Below are 23,829 nucleotides of genomic sequence, written 5' to 3'. Positions count from 1 at the left end.
CCAGCGGTGCCACATACTCACACGCATAACACAGTAGGTGAGATTTGGGACTTTCACTTCTTAACCAATGTTTGACTGATACTCCGTGTGATTTCTATACTATGACTCATCATTTATGCCTAATCTGTGGAACAGTCTATTTGCAAAATACACACTCTGTGAGTAAACAATATGAACTCTTCCCAAGCTGAAGAACGAGGCCGTGTTTTTAGAGCTGACAGAGAACCAATCACCTGCAAAGAGGGTTTTGTCTGAGGTTGGCCCTGTGATGACAGCAACACCACTGAAAAATTTGACTAGACAACTGGATTATTGCTTTCTCTTTATAAATTTAGTAATGGACCAGACTTTTTACATTGAGATGTCTGGTTGTTTAACATTATTTAGTATAGTCTAAATAGCGGAATTTTTCATCTAAGTTATAATGAATTTGAAAGGTTGCTTGGCAGTTTCAATAATTCTTAAAACAAATTATGTTAAATAAATTTGGGAATAACATAGTGTGCTAATTGAATTTTATCCCTATAACTGGCTGATTATTAATATTTGCTGTACTTTCCACTTAAATTATCTATAAGAATATTGAGAAGAAGAAAGAAGTAGATATAAAAAGGTAGCATTATAAAGAAAATTTCCATGAGGAGTAACATAAATAAAGCTCAAAAAACACGGAAAACAGGGAGTGGAGGCTAAAATGCCTAGTATTTACCAGCTCTTTTCTTCTTCCATCACATGTATGTTTTACTGATATGATCCTGTTAAAACTTGCCTGACTTAAGTTGATAATTTAATTCCCAGATTCATCTATTTATATGTATATTTACCTTCAACTACTTATTTGAAAATTTAATTGCATATTTAGTTAGTAATTATGTATAATCCTTTTTAGACTTGAGACTACTTCAATGTTAAAACTATGAAAAAGGACAGTTAAATATTATAAAGAGGCCAATATTAATTGAAAGGGAAGAAACGTTTTAGCAATTACCCAAAATGTTAATTACTACAGTGGATTGCTTTATTCGGCTTTGAACTTTTCATAAGCCAAAACAAATAATAATAATAACAAAGAGTAATATTTCAAGTCGAATGACTTCTCTGAGCACGATGGGTTTTTCTCACGTAGAACAAGAACGAACTTCGGTACCACAGTAGACCACATTTTAAAATGATGATTTTGCAAAACATACAGCAACATGCTTCTGATGGTTGCTTCTCCTACTGCCATTCTTTCAAATCTGAGGGTGCAACGTTCGATGATAATATTCCACACAAATGCTTTCATTGAATTAAGTACTTTAATGTAGATTTATTACTTATGGAAAAACCTAAATTAATGACAGTGAAGCTTAAGTAAATCTAGAGGAATGGACCATTAACTCGCCTTCTAGACCATCTTTCTCAAGTATTAAGCAAGTTGCATCATCCTTTGGCAAATGCCCAGTTTCTAATTCACAGATGAGTTCTCTGGTGAGCCCCTGAGGTGCTATCATTCTGTCCTATTGATTAAAGAGAACTTCTTGTGTCTTAAATGCCAAATATGCCTGTGACAGAGTTGATATTCTGTCATAAAAACTTAGGAGACTAACCTATATTGTCTCCCAGATGGGCCTCAGGCATAACTAAAATGACATCATACTCACTAAGTACTCAGGCTAATACCCAGCTCATATTCCAAAGTATGTACCATTAGGTGTGAAAGAATCCACTTAGGTCTAAAATGTCTTAAGGATTGATGTTATATAGCTCTACACAGTGATAAAATCACTTTTGTCTGGCCCCTCCAATGATCTAAATTTGAATAGAATTCAATTTTTTGGTAATTCTACAAGAATGAATTGGCTATATAAGATGTTCCCTCTCCAGTAGCTATATAATTTGATCTTTGAATGGGCTTATTTACTTGTGTTCATAGGAACACAGCAATTTAGATTAGCAGGGCTTCCTGAATCTTACCAAAGAGAACCATTAAATATTAAAAAATTGAAGATAAAGCTATGGATATAAGACATTGAAACAATTCTCTCTTTTATCAAGAAAATTTACACTTCTTTAGTTTCTACTGTGGAAGCTCTATGGTGTCAAAATATGGACCCTAGAGTGTTGAGTTGCTTGTCATACTGTTGAATCACAGAGGGGAGGGGGGGAAGGAATTTTCATGGTCAGTGTTCTCCAATACTCATGCTTATTGCTGCAATCTGCCAACTGCATTTTTATGTACTGAAATTGTTGATCTGCAGTAATACCCTCCTGTCTTAGAGCATGTTCCCTAGAAAACAGAGCAAAGAGGTTATTTGCTAACACTTTACTGGGGTTGGAGGTGTTACAATCTCAGGGGAGTAAGAGTGAGGGAAAACGAGAACTGATACAGGGAAGCAGAGAGAACACAGTAATGCATTCTTGAGCTGACCAGCTAACCACAACTAACCAGCCATACAGCTAGTTGCTAGATTGTGTCGGATGCCCCTGGAGAGGCTATAGGAACAAGGAGCACTTTATCTGCTGGTTTCGTCCCACCTCCTATCTTATTGGTCACAGGGTGTTAATTTCTTCATACTTCCTGCAGGGGTGACCGCTGGGGAAGCCAGAGCCAGCTTGGGTCCAGCCTGCCGAGTGTCCAGGCACTGCAGTCTCTCCATCTCCATCAGCATGTGGTTTCCTTAGACAATGGTAGTGGTGATAAGAGCCAGCTTTCATAAGCACAGTAATGGTGCAAGCCACTTCTAGGGCCACTGTACTTCAGAAGCAAGGCAAGTCGCTAAGACTTGGAGAGATGGGGGTTCAGTGTGGCCTGGAGTACTGGTCCTGATACAAGGAAAGTTCCCAAAAAGCACAGTCCTCTATATTGTGTATGGTAATTTATGCATATGAATGTGCAGACCTAAATAGAATGTGAGTATGTAGACAACACATATTTAAACATATAATTGTGCATTTTTGACATGCACAATAATTTGACTTCATGTGCTATTGTTTTTAAAAATAATCCCAGTTGAGATTGACATATACACACTGCTATATTTAAAATAGATAACCAACAAGGACGTACTGTATAGCACAGGGAGCTCTGCTCAATAATCTGTAATAACCTAAATGGGAAAAGAATTTGTAAAAGAATAGATACATGTATGTGTATAACTGAATCACTTTGCTGTACACCTGAAACTAACACAACATTGTTAATCAACTATACTCCAATATAAAATAAAAATTAAAAAAAATAATCCCAGTTGAAGCTTATGCTTGGCCACATTATTTACAGGAAATGGGATACAGCAGAATCATTAAGAGCAGAGACACTCGAATAGACCACCTGTGTTTGAATCCCAGCTCCACCATATGGCTGTATGATCTTAAGCCTCAATTATCCTATCTATAAAATGGGACTAATTAAGGTCTCTATTGCATAGGATTGTGATGAGGATTAAACTAGTTAATGTATATAATCCACTCAGAACATTGCCTATCACGTAACAAACTCTATAAGTATTTGCTATTATCATTACATTTAATCAATTTCACTTCCTTACTAAAATCAAGTCAGAGAAGCCCAATGAGAGGAAATCTTTTAGCATAATGAGCACAGAACCTCCCAAGGCAGGAGACCTGAGTTCCCATCTGGGTGCTAACCAGGTGACCTTCAGCAGGTCGCATTTAATTACCCTGTACCTCAGCCTTTTCATCTTTGGACTGAAAGCTTTGAACTGGATGTTCTCAGGGGTAATATCCACCTTTAAAACTGTCTGATTTGCTGTTTTCGAGTAAGTTCATTTTTCAGGGCAATTTCATAACTCTTCTAAGTGCATAAATACTGATCAGAAGCTTGCAAATTTTCGTTACTTTTCTTCTGATCTTTTGTGAAGGGGTGAAAAAGAAAATAAACTGCATGCTTTTTTAGTATAGGAATGTCACAATGAAAATGATTTATAGAAAATAATGTCTAGCTTCTGTACATGTATATGTGTCTCTACCTTTTCCTCATTTGGTATTTAAAATATCACACAATCATACATAATACAGTTAGATGAAGAAAAAAAGTGTTGAGGGATGAAAAGCATTTAGGGACACAAAGTAGAGCCTTCCAAGAATGTGATTAATCCAGAAACCCATGCCACAGAGTCTTGCTAATTTGCTGCAGGTTGTCAGGACTAGTGATTCCAAGGTTTCCAGGAGTCTACATAAAATCATATAAATGTAGAAGTTTGCTATATCAATAAAATACTGAGACAATCTTCTTGTTTGGGAGAAACAACAATTCCTGAAGCATTTTTCCCTTTGTAACCTTGGAATAATTTAAAGACTAAACTACAGGTTGAAGGTATAGTGTTATATTTAAGACCCTTCAGCAATTAAGCGGAATTTGGAGTGCGGCGGGACGAGGAACCCTACTTTTAAAAAGGTCCTTTAAAAAGTACTTTCTAGGTGCTATTTCCCTGAATAAGATACTTTTAAAAGATCTATCTCCAATTTGCTTAGAAAAGCTAATCTGCAGTAAATTTGAAATGAAAGAATTTTTTTCTTTCCACATAATCCATAATTTTATTGCCTGAAAACTTCCTAGTTTCACTTTTAAAGTTTTACTTTTTTATGTCGTGATAAAATTTCCAATGAAAGATTAAATTATATACCCAGAAGCAGTTTTCAAAGGGGACAACAAAGTACAAAAAGAAATAACATTAAAGATGTTCTTCAAGAGAGAGCTTCCAACAAAGAAATTCAAGAGTGGTCGACCTGATCCCTCTTTATGAAATATGATTTTCCTGCTTCTAGATCAGAGTGTGTTTTTTTGCTCGATATTTTTTCTTCAACTGTTTCTTATCATCTCCCCCGAAATATTATTCTTGAAATTTAGATGTTATATAAGGAAAATTAGCATGATCTTTGCTCAGGGAGTTTACTTTGTAAAGAAGGCAATTTGATATCCTGTGTTTCTTGGTCCTCCTGAGGTCTATCCATCATGAGTGATTTCAGTTACTGAAGAGGATGCTGGGACCTTAGAATCTATCGTGCAGGTTGTTCTGGCAGATCTTTGAGCTGGTCTCCCTACTTCTGGAGCACAAATGGCGAAGGGTTTCTGTATTTGTTTTTCCTCAAGAATATATGGCATGCTGCCATCTTCCATCTTCTTTGGATTTCCTGATGACTATCTTTATATGTTGTATTGAGTCAACAGAAGAATCATTCTTTCTAACTCCCTTGCCTCTTTAGTTGATGAAAATAATAGTGCAGTTCCTTAAGACAGTAATTTCTTATCAGTTTTACTGGAAAGCTCTTTCACGAAGGGAGTTGGTTAAGCTAGGAAGTAAAAGTTCCAGAAATAGCTCTGGCAACGGGAGGAAAGTCAAAGATTGTTGGGTCTAAAAGGAAGAATCAAATGTTGCTCACTAATTTGAAATAGCACCTGAAGAGCAGACGAAAGGGTCTTCTTTCAGTTTTTCTGAAACTCTGTTGTAATGACAATATAGTTTTGTGTGTCTGCGTGGTTTTGTTTTCGTTTTGTTTTTGACTTCACAGGAAGAGGTTTAAACATGAAGGCAAACCTTTTAGATGTTAGCATGTGCTACATATAAAGCAAAGCTGCCTTTTCTTTTTCTTTTTTTTTCTTTTTTCTGCTTCCATTTAGGCCTATCGCATAATTTAAGAAAAAAATAAAAATTTAACCACAGGAGCTCTAACTGTAGTGTGAAAAAAAACCCTGATCAATTTTGTTTTCGCAGCACGATATTATCAAAGATTTAAGAGACAAATTTGCCAGCCTCGGCGAGAACTCTCTGGTAACAGCATAAATGTCTGTGTTGGTTGCTTTTGATTTAAAGGTTTCTTTTTTCATTTGTTTGAGCCCATTTCTTTTACCCCCTCCTTTTAGTTTATGTTCTTTTTCATATTCTGTAACTAGCAAGCCTTCATTTTTTAAACCTCTTCCATCTTCCAGTGTCTATTTTCCGTACTTTGGATGGAAAGTTTACGGCAGCAAAGCTGTCACTCTGGCTTCCTCTGCTGCAGCTCTTCCTGCTCTTAGGTCATATATGTTTTGGCCGTTGTGTTTATGGACATGATACTAATTGACTGTTTCATGTCCCATTGACTAAGCTTCTCTACCACGCCATTTGATGGACGCGCTGTCATAGGGCTCTATGCAACTTTCATTCTGCAACTTATACTGCTTGGTTCCGTCTCAATTCTCCAGCGAACTGGATAGCTCAAGTGAATGATCCTACCAGTCTTGAACTTGCTGTGCCTTTATATTTTATTTTGATTTCCTTCTGTATGTTTTCAGTGGTAGTTTAAGTGGAAAAGAACAAACTCTAGCCATTGCTCTAGCAGTACCATGCAGTATCGTTTGTTACCACCAGAGAATACAAAATATAAAGGCACATTGCTTCTTTTATTCTTTGGGAGGGGACTGGGGAGATCTGTTATCATATGTCCACTACTTAGTTGAAGCCTACCTTTTTATCCATATCAGCTTTCGATTTTGCTTAAACTCTAACACGTCCTCAGTTAATGTTTTTCTGTCATTCAGTGATAACTTACAACTCGAGCCATTTGCTGAGCAGTATCAAGTTATGACCATGACTTGGGAGATGATTAAACACGTGACAAACTGATGCACGAATGTATCATTCAGAAAGTGCAAGTTTCAATGATGAAGTACAGTACTTCAAAAGTATGATACAGGCTTTGGACTAATCCAATCATTACAATTGAGAAAATTCATCCTGATAAATCAGTACCAAAAGTCTATCACAAGAAATATAAAGGGAAAAAACCAAGAGTTGACTATGTTAACATCTGTTGAATAACATTGTTGGTGTTGAAATGGTCCATAATGTTGTCATAGAGCCCATACATGAAGAGATGACTGAAAATGTGGTTTATAGAAAGCTGCTCTGCTTAGTGATAGCTGCAACATAAATGGTTGGGATTTGTGTTCAGGAAAAAGAAATGGAAAAGCAAAAGCTTCTGTACCAACAAGCCAGGCTCCACGACCGCGGTGCGGCTGAGATGGTGCTGCAGACCATCAGTGCCAGCAAAGGTAAGGCTCTTGGCTCTGCCTTGGATAGGGCCGATTCTATAGATTTCCCCTTTACTCCTAGGAGCGCCCTTACTTAAATTCTACCGATTTATTTAGTCCCTGAATTTCTTGTTCATGACTAGGTCAGGTGACTTCACAAATGCCACCTCTCTTACCAAGTTCAATGTTGATTTTTTTTTTTTAATCAAAATCTTACTAAGAGATTGTTTATTTCTGTTCATTAAGTTTTGGAAATTATATTGGGACACAACTCTAACAAACTGATTATGTAAATCAGAGGTGGGCAAATGTTTTCTGATAGAGGCCAGATAGTAAATATTTTCGGCTTTGTGAGCCATTGGGGCCTCTGTGGCATCTCTTCAACTCCGCCAGAGTGGCATGAAAGTAGCTAGAGACAATACGTAAATAAATGGTGTGGCCATGTTCCAATAAAACTTTATTTACAAAAACAGGTGCCAAGCTGGACTCGGCCCTTGGGGCCCTTGATATAAATGTTTAGATTTTTTAAGCGAGTCGTTTTTAGTAATTCGAGTACTGTTGCATTTTTCAGTAGCCAGCCAGTACAATCTGATTTTTCTTACATTGGTAATACCTTCTTTGTGAAAACTATTTACTGTAATTTTAATGGAATGGAAAAGTAATGGTGGTTATTAAGCACCCCTCTCCAAATATAGGAATTATTTCATTTCTAAGATAAGTGGAGGTGACTAATGTAAAAATAAAACATAATATACTAAATTGTAGACAACTGGTTGGATTTAAAATTTTGTTATTATTATTCAAATAACTTAAAATTGTGACTAGTCATCCTAATAAAGCAAGGCTATAAACATATTAAGATAAAAGTGATGAAATGGAAATTATAAGAGTTGTTCAAACATACTATTCTTGAGAGAGGAGGGAGAATATTTTAAGTAGCTCATATTCATTTCAATATTATTTTAATACACATGATTTGTTTTGAATTTTAATAATTTTAGGTGTCGGTATTTCAAAATCAATTGTTTCTTCCTGTTCATTTTTTCTGTGTTCTCATGTAGTTTCAATCATGGACATATTACACAGAATTTAGTAAAAACATTGGTGGCAAAATATGCATTATGACTCTTTTAATTTTTTGTTGTTGTTGTTATCTGAGTCAGTTTGTCCCTCTCCACCATGACATAGGTTTGTAGGAGGTGAATAATGACTTTAAAAGTGCACATTTTGAGATAGAATTGGTTAATGTAGCAGGTGAAGTGATATAAGGAGCACAATATTTTGTATTTTTAAGGTGAAACTGGACCCATGGTGGCCGCTACTTTGAAACTTGGAATTGCTATCTTAAATGGCGGGAACTCTACAGTACAGCAGGTATGTCATTGAGCCTTTCACATCAGGTGCTTTTCAAAGAGATGGACCGTATAGTCGTCCTGTTGAACTATTGTAGTCATCCTAAAAGAACTATTAGTTGTACATTAGTTGTACTTTTTTTTTTCATTTTCTATGTAAAGTATGCCTTTATTTTATGGTCATCTTGTCCCAGTATCCAAATATATCCCAGGTAGCACAATAAACACCCCTTCTAGGTAGCACAAAAAATAATAACTCTGTTTAGAAGTCTGAAGTCATGTCATATGGTGTCGTCATTTGCAATGCTGCATTTCATGTGAATAAGTTGGCGTAAAGCAGCTGGTTTGTTTTAATAGTGAAAAATAAATACCCTTATCTAGGGAGCCTAGTTTGGTAACGTGTTTTATAGTGTTATATCTCCTAAAAATTGACTCTTAAGATTTTGTTGTATATTTGGTACAAAGCTGCCTCCTAGGTTAACATGTAAACAGAATGCACCGTTAAGAATTTTTCTAGTTGTAATTCTTTCTATTCTCCTAAGATATGAGAAAATCACTTCCCAACCAAGTTTTGTAACGATGTTCTGTTTAAAAGTTAGACATTATCTGGACTGGGATTTTGATAACTTCAACCAGTTATGACAAAGGATGCAATCTCCATATCCAACTGAAGGCCAAGGTCTGTTGAGTTTGTTAGAATAAGAGTATTTGAGTGACTTACTACAAATAACAAATGCTGGAGAGGGTGTGGAGAAAAGGGAACCCTCCTACAGTGTTGGTGGGAATGTAAGTTGGCATAACCACTATGGAGAACAGAATGGAGGTTCCTCAGAAAACTAAAAATAGAACTACCATATGACCCAGCAATCCCACTCCAGGGGCGTATACCCAGACAAAACTATAATTCAAAAAGATACATGCATCCCTGTGTTCATAGCACCACTATTCACAATAGCCAACACATGGAAGCAACCTAAATGTCTGTCAACAGATGAATGGATAACGAAGATGTGGCACATATATATAATGGAATATTACTCAGCCATAAAAAAGAATGAAATAATGCCATTTGCAGCAACATGGATGGACTTAGAGATTATCATACTAAGCGAAGTAAGTCAGAAAGAGAAAGACAAATGCCATATGATATCACTTATATGTGGAATCTAAAATACAACACAAATGAACCTATCTACGAAACAGAAACAGACTCACAGACATAGAGAACAGACTTGTGGTTGCCAAGGGGGAAGGGGTGGGTGGGGAAGGGAAGGACTGGGAGTTTGGGATTAGCAGATGCAAACAGTTATCTATAGGATGGATAAACAACAAGGTCCTACTGTATAGCACAGGGAACTATATTCAGTATCCTGGGGTAATGGAAAAGAATATGAAGAAAGAATATATATATATATACACACTTATATATATATATATATACTGAGTCTATCTGCTGTATAGCAGAAATTAACACAACATTGTAAAGCAACTATACTTCACTAAAGAAAAAAAGAGTATTTGAGTGACTTAAAAAAAGACTGTCACAGGTGTGTACTGCATACCTCTGGGGACAACATTCACATGGCCAACAGTGTGGCTCTGAGCTCAGGAAGAAATCTTACGCTCATTGAAGAACAACAAAGCACAACATAATATAAGCGTCAGATTGTGTTATTCTAAAACTATAATGTCTCTCTTATTTTTGTATCTTGGCTTCTGTATGAGAAAGAATGGTTGAACAGGGAACTAATAACTGTTTCTTTCTTGGGTAAGTTTTAGTCAGGCAGGTAAAAAGCTACCCTCATTGAAGGAAAGGAAGGCAAATGAGAACTTTAGAATGTTTGACTTCAAGTTGCTGTGAACCTCGGCATCACTACAGTGGCACAAAGCTAGGAATAGGCTCCTAGAAACCTTTGAGTCTAAGAAAAGAAAAGCAGAGAAAATTTGAAGGTTTCTTTTGGGTTAGTCAGGTTTTGGACTAGGTGAATAAAATTCATCTTTACGTTGTTCTCAAATTGTATATTTTTTTGTGTAAATATAATCATTACATGTTAGTACTGGAAGAGAACGTAGACATAACCTAAGCGAGGGTTCTTAGCTTTTTATTGCCTCTGACAGTTCGTTGAAATCTCTGGCCTCCTCTCGGTGTAACGTTTATAAGTGCACAAATTAAAATTACACAGATTGACAAAGGAAACCAAGTATATTGAAATGTGGTTATCAAAATATTATAAAATAGGTTTTCGATAAAGTAATATGTTTCTTTATGAACTCATTAAATAAAAGATCTAGTACTTGGTCTAATAATTATTGAGAAGAAAAGACGTGTCTAAATATTTTTAAATAGCTACAACAGCTGTAATGTGACATGAAAATACCTGAAATCTTTATTGGTGACAAAATCGTAGCTACTACTAATCCTAGTGTTTATTGCTTAGATTACTGGTTGAAAGGAATGCTAAATTTCAGTTAGAAGTTGGTAAAAATAAAGGTGAATTTTCTCCCATCCAATTTACAGATTTTCTTTTTTGATTTCCATAGTAAATGACTACATGACTTTTTTTAAAAAAGGAAAAATAAAGAAAACCAACCTAATCTCGCCACAATACTTATAAATAAATAATTCCCCTTGACTTATGTATTGCTTCAAAAGACCTTAATTGTGTAGTATATATATTCAGAAATCCTTGGAGCCAAAAGGAACCTTGAGAGACCATGTAATAAATGTACTCATCGTCTGTACAGATCTTTTCTTTTTTCCTTAAACCTTCAGATATATATTCCACCACTCCCCTTTGACCCTGTAACCCATATTCGTTTTGTTTTAAAAGGCCAATGATTAATAAGTGCTTCATGTTTTATTAGACCAATAAGTTATCACACACACACCCCAAAATGGCTCTGCGTTTTTGTGTGTCTGTATTTGTGTGTATCTGTGCATGTGTAGGTGTATGCGTATATGTGTGTATATATATACACACACACACAAATACATATACACTGTGTATGTGTATACAGCCTTCACATACTTAGTTTTATATTACCTTTAACTCTCTGATTTCTGGAAAAAGAGTACTACCAATATCTTGACTGCTTAGCTGAGCCCTATCTAGATAGCTCTGATAATAGGAATTAATCCCTTCTATTCAAGATTCAGAGAAGAGCAGTATCTTTATTTTCTTAAAACCTTTGGTGTGCCTCTGTCATCTTATCATCTTGTATGTACTTTTTTTTTTTTTAATTGGGGTATAGTTGCTTTACAACGTTGTGTTACTTTCTGCTGAACAATGAAATGAATCAGCTATATGTATACATATATCCCCTCCCTCTTGGACCTCCCCGCCCCCCATCCCACCCCCTAGGTCACCACAGAGCACCGAGCTGAGCCCCCGGCGCTATACAGCAGGTTCCCACCAGCTATCCATTTTACACATGGCAGTGATCGTACATCAATCCCAATCTCCCAGTTCTTCCCCCTGCCCCGCCCCGTGTCCACATGTCCGTTCTCTACGTCTTCCTCTCTATTCCTGCCCTGCAAATAGTACTTCTTATCTGAAACCTCCAGCACATTGTATCTACATTCAAAGTAGCTGTTTCATCGTGGCATGTAACAACACACTAACAAGTGGGAGCCATGCATTGCTTTAGCATTTTTTACATTTATGTTTCACCAAAATGTTGACCACAGAATCTGGACATCATTCTGAGAAAAGAGGAGAAAAATTACTAGTCACATGATTCCCAGCAGTCCTTGGGTTTAGAGACCATGGTAATGGAAACTGACTTTCTGTCTGTAACATTAGCATATGGTAACCAGAGCTCTCGGATTGGAACGCTGTTTAAGGAACTCACTTTTGTAATGAAATCTGTGAATAGCATCCAGGTGGGCCCTCTTCCCGGTAAACTTGAACTAAGTATCTGAATCTCCAGATACTTACAGAGTGACATGAAGAGAATTAAGAGTATTATTTCCCCCTGATATTTATGCTGCTCATGGTGTTTTGTAAAGCAACTCCCTTGTTCCAAGCCATGTGTACGTCCTGCTGCACTTAGAAATATGTGCAAGTGTCTTGCTGTGACATGCTTATCACTATTTCGTGGTCAAGGTGACGTTCGTCATGTTTGTACGCACTGGATATTTTTTATCTTTATTTCAGAATCAAAGGCTGTTTTTATTGTTTCTTACTTAACAAAGAACGAGATTTGTGATAAGTGACCATGTGGTTTATCTATCTACTGTAGAAAATGCTTGACTACCTCAAGGAGAAAAAGGATGTGGGCTTCTTTCAGAGCCTTGCTGGCCTGATGCAGTCATGCAGGTAAGCACGTGCTTGTCTTGCTTTGGTTCCACGCAATGGTTGTACCTTTTAGAGTACTTGTTTTACATTACCGAAAGCACTTACACATAGAAGAATTTTTAATGATTAAACACACTTTTAAGTGGGACAAAAGTGTGGAAGTGTCTTATGTTCTATCTTGCTGTTAGGTGTTAGTAATGTCTTAATTACTAATTGTTCCACGTTAATAACGTCTTAAAATAGTCTACCCTGTGCTGAAATAGGAACCTTGGAGAATTAATGTGTGTTCTGCATACTTGGAAATGAGTAGTGTATGATTTTTCAAAGACAAAAGACAAAATTCTTCTTCATTTTATCTGGGAGCCATTAGACCACTTCTCATCTGCCCTAAATGAATGAGCCTTAGCCATGATCATCATGATCACATTCATCATTTCCTGTTTTTTACAGTATTTGAAATCATTCTGACAGCATTTGACTAAGGAACCCGCCACACACTTAATGTTATTATGCCAACTGGAAAAACATGATCATTCTAATTATATTTCAGTATGTCTGCTAGCTTTGTAACGTTCTCCCAAAGTTGAAGCCCATCAGTGCCATATGCTTGACTTTCACATGGATCGTGTCAGTGTGGGCCCTGGAGAGAAACTAGTCTGCTACTAGGAAAATATGGTTGGTAGGCATGGAGTCAGTGTATGTTTTCAGTATCTGATAACATTTGGTTCACGTTTCACGATACACAGTTTTTAGACATTTGCTCTCCTGAAGAAAGAAAACGTTCTGTTAGGCCTCTAAATGTTCTCCTCCCTGTTATTGCAGTGTCCTTGACCTAAACGCATTTGAGCGACAAAACAAAGCTGAAGGACTTGGGATGGTGACCGAGGAAGGATCAGGTATTGATCACTTAAATTAAAAGCATCACGTGTCCCCACTTCTTCCCTGAAATTACCTTTGCAATACAGAGAGATACAAGGTTATCTTTAAAGGGACACAGTGCTTATGTGACTCATTTAAAAGTTCATAGTTAGTGTCATAGAATGACACTCATTCAGGTCACACCCAAAACCCAATCTTCCATGTTGGTCATTGACTCCTTTTTATTCCAGACCTACTGTCCGTGGCCTTTCCCCTAGTTGGGTAGTAAATAAATATCCCTTATTAGAGAATTATCTATCAAATTCTAAAGCCCATGGATGAGCCTCATTAGAAAATGTTTGACTTTCTTTGGCCACTTTAGCAAACTGTTAGGCTTTCAAATTCTTCTGTCTCCTTAGGATAGTGATGCTTTCAGATCCTTCAATCCACCACTAGTGGATCCTTCAATCCACCACTAGTCTTACTGTCTCCTCCCTTTTAGCCCAGTTATCCTTCTATCTCATATATCCATGTCTTTGCAAGTCCAAATTGTTTAATGAAATAAAGAGTAATTTTTGTGTTTAAATAACTCTGATCACTTAATTTACATGTGCATGACAATAATGACTCACCTAATCTTAGAACTTTTCTCTCTATAAATAGATGTATGAACTAGAAAATTTAGCACACAGTGCATTTAAAGCAGAAATAACTATAGTTGCACATTCGTTTTGGTATTTATTAAGAAGAAAGTATCTTCACTATTTTTGGTTTTGATTTGTTTTTATTCTTTTGTGTTTGATTTCTAAATTAATTTAGTTTGAGTAAGGCCCTGTGTGTTTATCTGTTTTTGTTTGTTTGGTCTGGTTTGGAGTTGTCATCTTATCAATGTATTAGTTTTGGAACATTGGGTCTTCTATAAAACTAATCTTATCGCAAAAAATATATTTTCTCCCCTCTGCCATTTGTAGTCTGCTTGCCTTTCTGAAATATTTTAGAACTAACTAATCTCTCTAATTATCTCTGTATATTTTTGTTCTCACAATAGGAAAAAAAGTTAGCTGCATTTTTCTTCCGGTATTTTAAAGATTATCATTTATACATATGCTAACGCTGCTGCTTCTGTATATTTCACCTGTGTAATTTTATTTTCTGCTTGGCATTTGAATGTATAGGTTCAGTAATCAAGTATTCATCCCACGGTTATTTAATTGGGTTAGCTACCTTCAAGAAAAATCACCAGCAGAATTCTGAACTTACTTAAGTTTTTTGAAAATGGACATCAAGCCAAATGTCTTCATTGCTAACCTTTGTGTCGACAGTTAACAATACCTGGCCTTGAGGGGCCCATCTGGAGAACTCAGAGCCATGACAAATCCCAGGTCCCATTAACTGCATGCCTCTAATTTCTCACAGAAGTCCTGGGCATTTTCCAGCTGGAAAGTGCCTAAAAATGAGTCAGTTCTCTATCCAAAGTCTGACTTCCCTGTCATGGAATTAGAAATCAATTTCATTTTCCCCTGCAGTTTTTACCTAATGTACCAGAGGCTCTGAACACAATTCCATTAATCATTCTGAATCACTCTTTACATCAGCTCCGCACAAAGAAATAGCGACCACACAGGTTTATTTTACTGGGCCTCCTAGCCTTTGTCAACCAGATACAGATGAGAATAACATTTGTGAGTCCCAAATCAGAAATCACTTGATGAGCGTGACCCTCCTAATGTGAGAATTAGTTCTGTCTCTCAATACGAGATTGGTTTGATTAGTTTATTCTTTTTAAAGACGCACACAAAAATAATTGCCCAAATTGATTAACACGTTTTCCATTTTATTTCCTTACAAGCAGCAAAGCAAAAACAAACTCTCAACTTCTTTCTTTTTCCCCATTTCCTTTTCTTTCGACTACCGTCAATGTACTATTCTCCCTTCCTCAGTCAGCACTCATGAGCGTGGTGATTATTAAAAATGAACTGCCTTTTCTTCATTTGCTCCTTTATTTGTTGTTAGCTTTGTGTACAGTCTTGATAGTGACAGTTTTTATGCATTTTTTCCTTTTATAGACCCTTTTAACAAGTAGATTGTTTACTTTCCATCATCATGCATCCTTTTCCTTCTAAAACTTACGTATCAAGCTTTCCTTTTTTTTTTTTTTTTTTTTTTTTCCTCATCCTACGAGGATGTGCAGTTATTAACATATTAGACCTGAAGGGGCAACAAGCATTTAAATGATGGTTTTAGATTTGTTTGGTTCTGTTCTCTCATTTAAAAAAAGTTCTGGTGGACCCAGTGTTTGCAGCTGTTGTGTAAATGAATGAATGTGTGCAAGAGACTCCCTGTGGCATTTCTGTCTTGGACATACTGTGGCTTTTTGGCTGCACCAAGTGGTGCACGGGAAAATCAGTGCCAAGCCAGTGTGTGCTATGAATGGCTGAATCTCATCTTAGCCATTGGGCTCTGCCACTTCCCTTCCAAGTATTGAGAGATCTATACAGTTTTTCTCTATTCCTTTGAAAATATCACACATTAAAAACCCTCTACCATAAAAACAAATTTTCATTCTTGAGACCGCATTTAAAGAACAGTAGTAGAAACAGTAGCAAACGTTTACTCTTCAAGCTAGGATAATAACAAAGATGGCATTGGTATTGCAAAGTCGTCTCTAAAAGACATGACATACAATGGTAATAAAGAAGGGATGAGATTTTTTGAATAGTACCTAGTATGTCAACAGGGCTTCAGAGATTAAGTTGTGCTTTCTGAATACACACTGTTGCCTTCATCGAAATACCTCTTAGGAGGACATGCAGTGACAACTCATTCGCTGGAATGAATGGTACACTATTTCCCAGATTGAGAACACCTATACTGACTCTATCTTTTGGCATATTTTTAAAATTTCTGTTACGTGACCATTCTTTTAAGCTTCTGCAACTGTTAAGAAAAGTTTGTACTCTCGAAGGAGAAAGAACATTGGTCATCCCTCTTGGAAAACATAGAAAAGGCTGAAAAATCTAAATCTGTTAGTGATATCCTTGCTTCAAAGCTTGAGGCTTGTGCAGTATAGGCTCAGGACTGGGAAAATAATCTGATAGATCTAAATCTCCATCCTAACCAATTATCGTTATTAAGCTAAATCTCTTCCCGATGATGATAAAATGACCATAAATTATATTGCCATGGAAACTGTATAACTTGAATACATGAACTTTTTCATACCCACAACTTTCCCATGAGGTATCTTCCCTATTTTATAAATAAGGAGAGTGAGGGAGAGAAAGATAACATGGCCTGTGCAGGGTCACACAGCGAAGTGGCAGGGTCAAGGCTCAAATGCAGGCCTTCTTCCCGTCTTTAATTTGCCCATGCCACATGCCTACTCTCTTACCCCCCATCCTTCAGTAGTCTTTCGGGGGTTTATTTTGTGTCCAGCATGTTGGCTTAGGTAGAATTGTTGGTCCCTTAATGTCATCTCTCCCTTCAAAGACACCCATCTATTGCCGATTTTTGCATCCACTATTGAAGTTTTAATATCACTTTTAAGCTTTTTATGGTTACACATGACATTCCTCATCTGGTGTTGAGATACCGTTAGGGAATATGTGCTTCTTTAAGGTTTGTATACAGCTGTCCCTCTATATCCATGAGGGGTTGGTTCCAGGACCCCCCTTCTTAACCCCCCCCCAGCAGATATCAAAATCCACAGATGCTCAAGTCCCTGTTATAAAGTGGCATAGCACGGTCACACCGCTGTATCTGCAGATACAGAAGGACAACTGTATCTGGATCTCAGACTAATTGTTTATATTCCTTTCTCTACACTGTTGCTGTCCTGTAGCCCTATCCCACCTTCCTAAATTTCCCCCATTTCTACAGAAGCCTGGACCTCCCCCTTGTTTTTTTTTTTTTTTTTTAAAAAAGGTTCTTAAGCAAATGTGTTTAGATTTGTCACGTGTTCAGTGTTGTCCTCTCTGTGTAGTTTTTAGTCCTATGTGTTTTCTTTTAACATAGAGTGAAGTTCAAAACCAAAAACCTACATCAATCTTTGAAATTTCATTCCATCCTTGGAGTTTTAATTTGTTTTTCCTCAGTACCATTTAACCTCATTAGTAATTCATGATGAGCTTGAAAGTGCAATTTTCCTTCTTTCAAACGTCTTCCTGGAATGTAGTCGAAGATACTGCATTTTATTTTTGATCATTTTGCAGGGATCCTTGACTTTGTAAGCAAGATGAAATTGCGAAGCTGATCTGATTCCTCAGAAATTGTTTGATTTTCTAAAATGTTGTATAAAACATTAATACAAGTTAAGCTTCTCAAATTTCCACCTGTAACTGATAATGTGTTGCATTGAGGTTCTTGCCGATATATTTATAGTGACCTCATGAAGTTTACGTGAAGTTGAAGAAAAAAGGATTCCTTTTAATTAATTAATGAAAGGGATAATTAAAGCAATCTTTAAATATTGGCTACCCTAATTTTTCGTTAGTGTTTTTAGTGCTTAATTATTTATTGGCTTTCTCCCGCCCCAGATTTTCAAAGTACTTTCCCAGGTGTAATCCAGTGCTAACATCTGGGTTCTGACTATATTACTCTGCAGTTCCTGTGGGTAAACTTTCTCTTCAAGAAAAAGCCTGTAGTTCATGGCACTAAATAGATTTTTTTTTTAACATCCTTGCAGTTTTTAAACTTTGAAGCAGTCATTTAAATTTGAGTGGCTATTACGTGCTAGACACTGTCCTAGGCACTGGTGGTCTACAGGAGTCCAGTACTGTGTAGACAGACTTGTAAGCAAGCAACTTCAGAACAGTGCCCTCTGTGTAAGAGAGAACTGAGTTGATACTTAGCTGCCAGGGATGGGGAAGTATCACCATAGACATAACACGTAGCCTGAAGTAGAAGTTTATCTGGTAGATAAGGAAGGCAAAGAAGGGCATTCCCGTGGAAGGGATCAACATCAGCCTATGCAAAGTTTAAGGTACAAAACATATCAGAGGACGGTAACCAACCTGGTGTGGTTGAAGAGAAATGAACCCCCTAGAAGATGGAAAGATAGTTTGTGAGAGGCGCCGAAGGACCTTCTTTGCTCTTCCCAGGAATTTGTACTTTCTTTCTGAGACCCTGGAGAGCCATTAAATAAGTAACACTTAAGTGATACATTATGTTTTGTGTGATGATCCACCTGGAATTAAATTCCTACATTCGCTGTTCGAAATGCTTCCAGTAGAACCTACTAACACTAAAAGGCACAGATCTCTCCTTTCTCAGTAATGCTAGTGTATTAAATAGACATGGGGTTCTCCAAAGAGAGTGGTCACCACCATTTCCTTCACGGCAGCTGGGGAACTCTGCTTAACGATAGATTGCAGGGAATTCTTCAGAGTATGCTTTCCATAATTACTGTTACTGCAGTCAGTCTGTTTATCAGGGAGAGTGTTATAACTGGATTGCCTGTAGCTGTTGTTGTCAGCAACAGGGTGTAAGATGGGTGTCCCATGTGAAGGCACAGAGATCAGTTAGGATGCTGGTGGATGGAATGGGTGTTGGACATTAAGGATTTCAGTTAGAGTAATGACAGCTGAAAGGCACTAACAGAGGGCTACAAGAAGATGCAAACTACTGAATATTAGATATGGGATGGATAAACAACAAGGTCCTACTGTACAGCACAGGGAACTATATTCAATACCCTGTGATAAACCATAATAGAAAAGAATGTATATGTATATATATAACTGAGTCTCTTTGCTGTACAACAGAAATTAATACAACATTGTAAATCACCTATACTTCAGTAAAAAAAAGAAAAAAAAGAGATGGCTATAAGAGAAACAATCTGCAAATCGTGTTTGAAAGCAAAAGATTTCTTCCCCCACAGCTAACCTATAACTTTAATTCTGTTTTCCATCGGTCACACCTAACTTTTTTCACACACAGTGGTCATTGGTATTATCTAGGAATGCATTTTATACACTGGTGTCAGGTTGTTACCTTAGATTAAATACATGTACTTAATGGAATTATGAATGATTTATCATATCCACAATCCACCGGTATTCTATATTTTAGAAATCTAAAGGGTTTTTTTTAATGACTTCATGCCATTAAAACTTCACATTTATTCCTACTGTGCTTTGCATATTTCAAAGCGGTTGTACTTGTTTGGACCAATTTGATTCTCCCAACAGCCCTATGAATTCAGGAAGTCAGGAGACTGTTAATTTCCATATCAAAATGTTGAAACAAAGACTCAGAAAGGTGTGAATTGACTTTTCTAAAGCCACGTGTCTAGAATATGGTTTTCCTTGGGTTCTAAAATTCATAAAAACAAGTTAGGAGTTCACAATTTAAATCATGTACAGTAAGTGTAATGATTGTTAGTCAGAGATTGATTACTGATGTGAGCTCTATGAAGTGTAGAAACTATGGCACACTGGATGGATTCGGAAGGACCATACGGTATCGAAATTACCTGTTTATTGCCTGACTGTGACCTTCCTGAGGTTAGGGATTGTGTCCATTGGTCTTTTTTGTCCCTAGCACCTCACAAGGTGCCCAGCATATAGGAGACTGTGAATGTTTGCTGAAGTTTACTGAATTCAAGTCCTTTACCTGTTAATAGCTGTAGGACAGTAGTCAAGTTACCTAATTCCTCAGTTGTTTACCAAACCACAAGATGGGATCGTATCACCTCATTTGCAAGATTTTTGTAAACCTGAAATGAAATGATGAGAAAATATATCTAGCACAATGCCTAGCACACCGTCGTCACTAACTAAATGTTAATCGTAAATCCATATCAAATTTTTTATTCTTCGTTAGTTGAGTCGTAATATTATTCAAGCAGCCATATTTAGACCATTTAAGCAATGATATGAAAACTACCCACATGGAATCAAATACCTGACTTTTCACTATTGAAAAATATTTTTAACCTTTATCCTTCAGTGTTTTCATATACAAAATAAATATTTAAGTCCTCTAAAGATTAGTAAGTCATCAGAATTATTTCCTCCATGGCAATGGGGGGCTCTTGAGAGCTGTTTAACAATAGATGACAGGGAGTTATTTGATGCAGCCAGTGCCATGTTTCATGCTACTCACCGTTTTATCTCTGCATCATTAGACGTGCTGACCCTACAACGATGGGGAGCTTAGTCTTCTGGAGTCTACTGATGCTAATTCAATTGTTTATATATATAGTAGTCTTTTTATTTATTTCCTTAATTGTAGAACAGTTATTGATAATTAATTATTAACAGTTAAATCAAGCTTTGTCTGGAGATAAGTCTGCAGACTTTGAGCTATATCCATGGATATTCTAAGTAAAAATTCTAAGTAAAAACAGCTGTGTTTATTGAACTGAAACACTTGTGTACTTTTCTGTTAGTTGGATAAACCGATTGTGAGTAGAAAAGCCTTTAAAAGTGTGTTAACTTTATTAGATCTCTAAATGAGGAATTACTTTTTATTGGTAGCTTGAACAAAGAAGGTCTACCTAATATTATTTCCAGGTGAAAACGTATATTTTTGAAAATATTTGGTCCATTAAAATTAAGGTGGCTTTTTGAAAATATAAACACATTTAATACCTGTGTTCACCTAACTATATTTATCACGTAGGCATGTTGTTCCCATCTTTATTTAGTGTCATTACCACTGCTACTAATAATATTAACCTCTCCACAATTGATAAAAAACGGTCATATAGATTGTGCAGAGCCAGTGAGGTAGACAGTGTACGCTTTCCATTCATTTTATAGGTGAGGAAACTGAGGCACAGAGAACAAATTCGTCATCACAACAGTACTGAAATAACTCTCCCTTTATTACAGTGTTAGAAATTATAAGCCCCTTATCATTAAAAATAAAACCAAAGGAATGCCCTTCACACTATCTACATTTGGCCATCATGCAGCTATTGCAAATAATATTTTTAAAATATAAGCGCACTTTCAACTACATTTTAGTCCATTTTGTTATTTATTATTAACCTTAGTTTCCATCTTACAATGGAATTTCTTTTGCATACATCACAAAATAGACTGTTGCTCGTGTACCTTCTGCAGACATAAAGCCATCATCCATCTCTGTTCCTGCACTGCCTACATGCAGCATGGGCAATGGCAGCATTTTAATCAGATACTAACGTGTTCATTAAGCAATAGCACCTTAGTCGATATGATTAACCTGGTGTCAATTGATGGTAAATGAAGGCTTGACCTGCCCCTCCCCGCCCCCCCCCCCCCGCCTTTCCCTCTTGTTCTGCTGTGTGCAGCGTGTCCTATGTAAGTGAAGTTACTCGTATGTGTTTCGGTATACAGTCCGGAAAATACTGTGCATGCCAACAAAAAAAAAGACCCTTATGTTATAAATCAATGTGCATCGTACAGAGCATTTTCAGGCACACTGGTAGACTACATGTTAATTTATTTCTGTGTTAACTTTTCTGAATCCTTTCTACCAAGGGTTACTTACTCCACATTGAATATGTGAACATTGAAAGTATGTCCGTGGTTTTATTGATTCAATTTTCTGAAAAACGAAAAAACCAAAACAAAACATCTTAGATGGGTTCACAAGGAAAGAGTCAATAAGTCTGTGTAACTAACTCATAATAGTTTGATTTAAATAGCATTTTAAAGTATCTTCATGAAATGATACTAAGTGTAATCAATGAAGAGTTTAGTTTATTAGCCTAGACTGTTCCCTTTTTTCCTATCCTGTCATGAATGTGAACATGGAGGAATGGGCTTATCAGCCATGTATTGAGATTCAAAACAATGTGCATTTAACACATTAAACTTGCCACATCGCATTTGTAGACGTGGTGATCTTAATTTGGTCACCAAATATAATATCTTGCAGGCTAAGAGGGAAACCAGTACAGTGATTTTATGTACTTTTTTTAATGTTTATATTAGTTTTCAAAATGGTTTTGCTTCCTAACCCTCCCATTATATGAAGCCTCTCACTTTGAAAGTCCCAGACTGCAGACTGGTAAGTCCATCAACTCTCTGTCATTATGATCATTCATAATTTTAGTTCCAGTACACACATGATCATTGCATAGTTTTCTTTCTTAGCCCAAAGTATTTCCAGTCTGAAAAGTTATTATTTTTTTAAATACATGAGTATATTCATTCACTTGCCAAACAACATTTCTTTTTTTTTTTTTGGTCATTTTGCTTTCTAAACAAATTGAGATTCCAGAGCATACACTCATAATGTTGACAGTGTTTTTTTCACGGACACTCTATGCTTTTAAAATCAGCTTTCATTTGTGTGGTGCCTGCTTTTTGTTCGTTTCCTTCTTTGTGTTTTTGCTTTCAAAGTAACTTGTGATCAAGATACATTTAAATTGAAGTGTAGGTGAAAGATCGGAACCCTTTTCTGAGGCTTCATCCTTGCCCCACATGTATAGTTAGTGTTGAAATGATGCAGAGCACCTCCTATGGCACTGAGATGTCCTCCTTCTCACATTTCTTTGTTAGATTTAGCTCTCCTAGCAGGAGCCAGCAAAGTTTATCTTTTGGTTTAGTATTTAGAATTACTTCTGCTTGTCAGTTCTTCCTCCTCTGGAAGGAATGCTCCAACCAACGAGCCCTCTATTTAGACAAGCTCATGAGAGAGTTAAGTGAAATGAGTTAAAAAACATTTTCCAGTCATCCAGAGTTTTCACAAAAATCCTTTAATTAATATTTGAATAAAAGAAACTCTTGGTCCTGTTTTATATATGTACTGAATACTTCTGCATTGAATCATTTGGTCAGACTCTGGGAACAAAGCAGATTTAACTTACACATTTGTAAGAGATGCAGAGATCATTCCTACACAAGTCTTACCAAAAAGAAAAAAAAGAAAGATAGAAAGAAAGAAAAAAAAAAGTTTGTCTCTGATCTCTTCAGGTTGTTTCTAAAATGTTGCCAAACCCATGCTGCTACTTTTAACAGAGAGATATCTGAGTTTTTAAGATTCAAGTGTTCTTTTCTTACCAAGAAAACGTGCATCTATCTGTCAAGCGCATGATCTTACGAGCTTCAGATAGAAAAGTTGCTATGATTTGTGACTGTTTTGGGTTCAGAACGATGCTAGATCAACATGCAAGTTTGATGGAGGTGGGGATAGAAAGGGAGGGCGAGGCTAAGGTGGTTGATAACATTGGGTCCCTCTGGACTTCCTGCAGGAGAAAAGGTTCTGCAGGATGACGAATTCACCTGTGACCTCTTCCGCTTCTTGCAACTGCTTTGTGAGGGACACAGCTCAGGTTTGTGAGACCCCAGACCATCGATGGTACCCAGGA

At 36.7% G+C, this 23,829-nt stretch overlaps 1 protein-coding gene across 1 annotated transcript in view; it reads left to right on the top strand.

The window, feature by feature from the left end:
* The window catches only part of RYR2 (ryanodine receptor 2), a 740,642-nt gene that overhangs the window by 655,357 nt on the left and 61,456 nt on the right, over positions 1-23,829 (top strand). Inside the window, 5 exon segments of the mRNA XM_036828245.1 lie at positions 6,937-7,036; positions 8,310-8,389; positions 12,610-12,686; positions 13,488-13,561; positions 23,713-23,793. Of these exon segments, the coding sequence (XP_036684140.1) occupies positions 6,937-7,036; positions 8,310-8,389; positions 12,610-12,686; positions 13,488-13,561; positions 23,713-23,793 (412 nt within the window).

This window comes from Balaenoptera musculus, chromosome 16 (genome assembly GCF_009873245.2).
Source record: "Balaenoptera musculus isolate JJ_BM4_2016_0621 chromosome 16, mBalMus1.pri.v3, whole genome shotgun sequence".
Lineage (NCBI taxonomy): Eukaryota > Metazoa > Chordata > Mammalia > Artiodactyla > Balaenopteridae > Balaenoptera > Balaenoptera musculus.
Note: the sequence above shows the minus strand (reverse complement) of the source record. Positions and strands in the feature narration are given on the sequence as shown.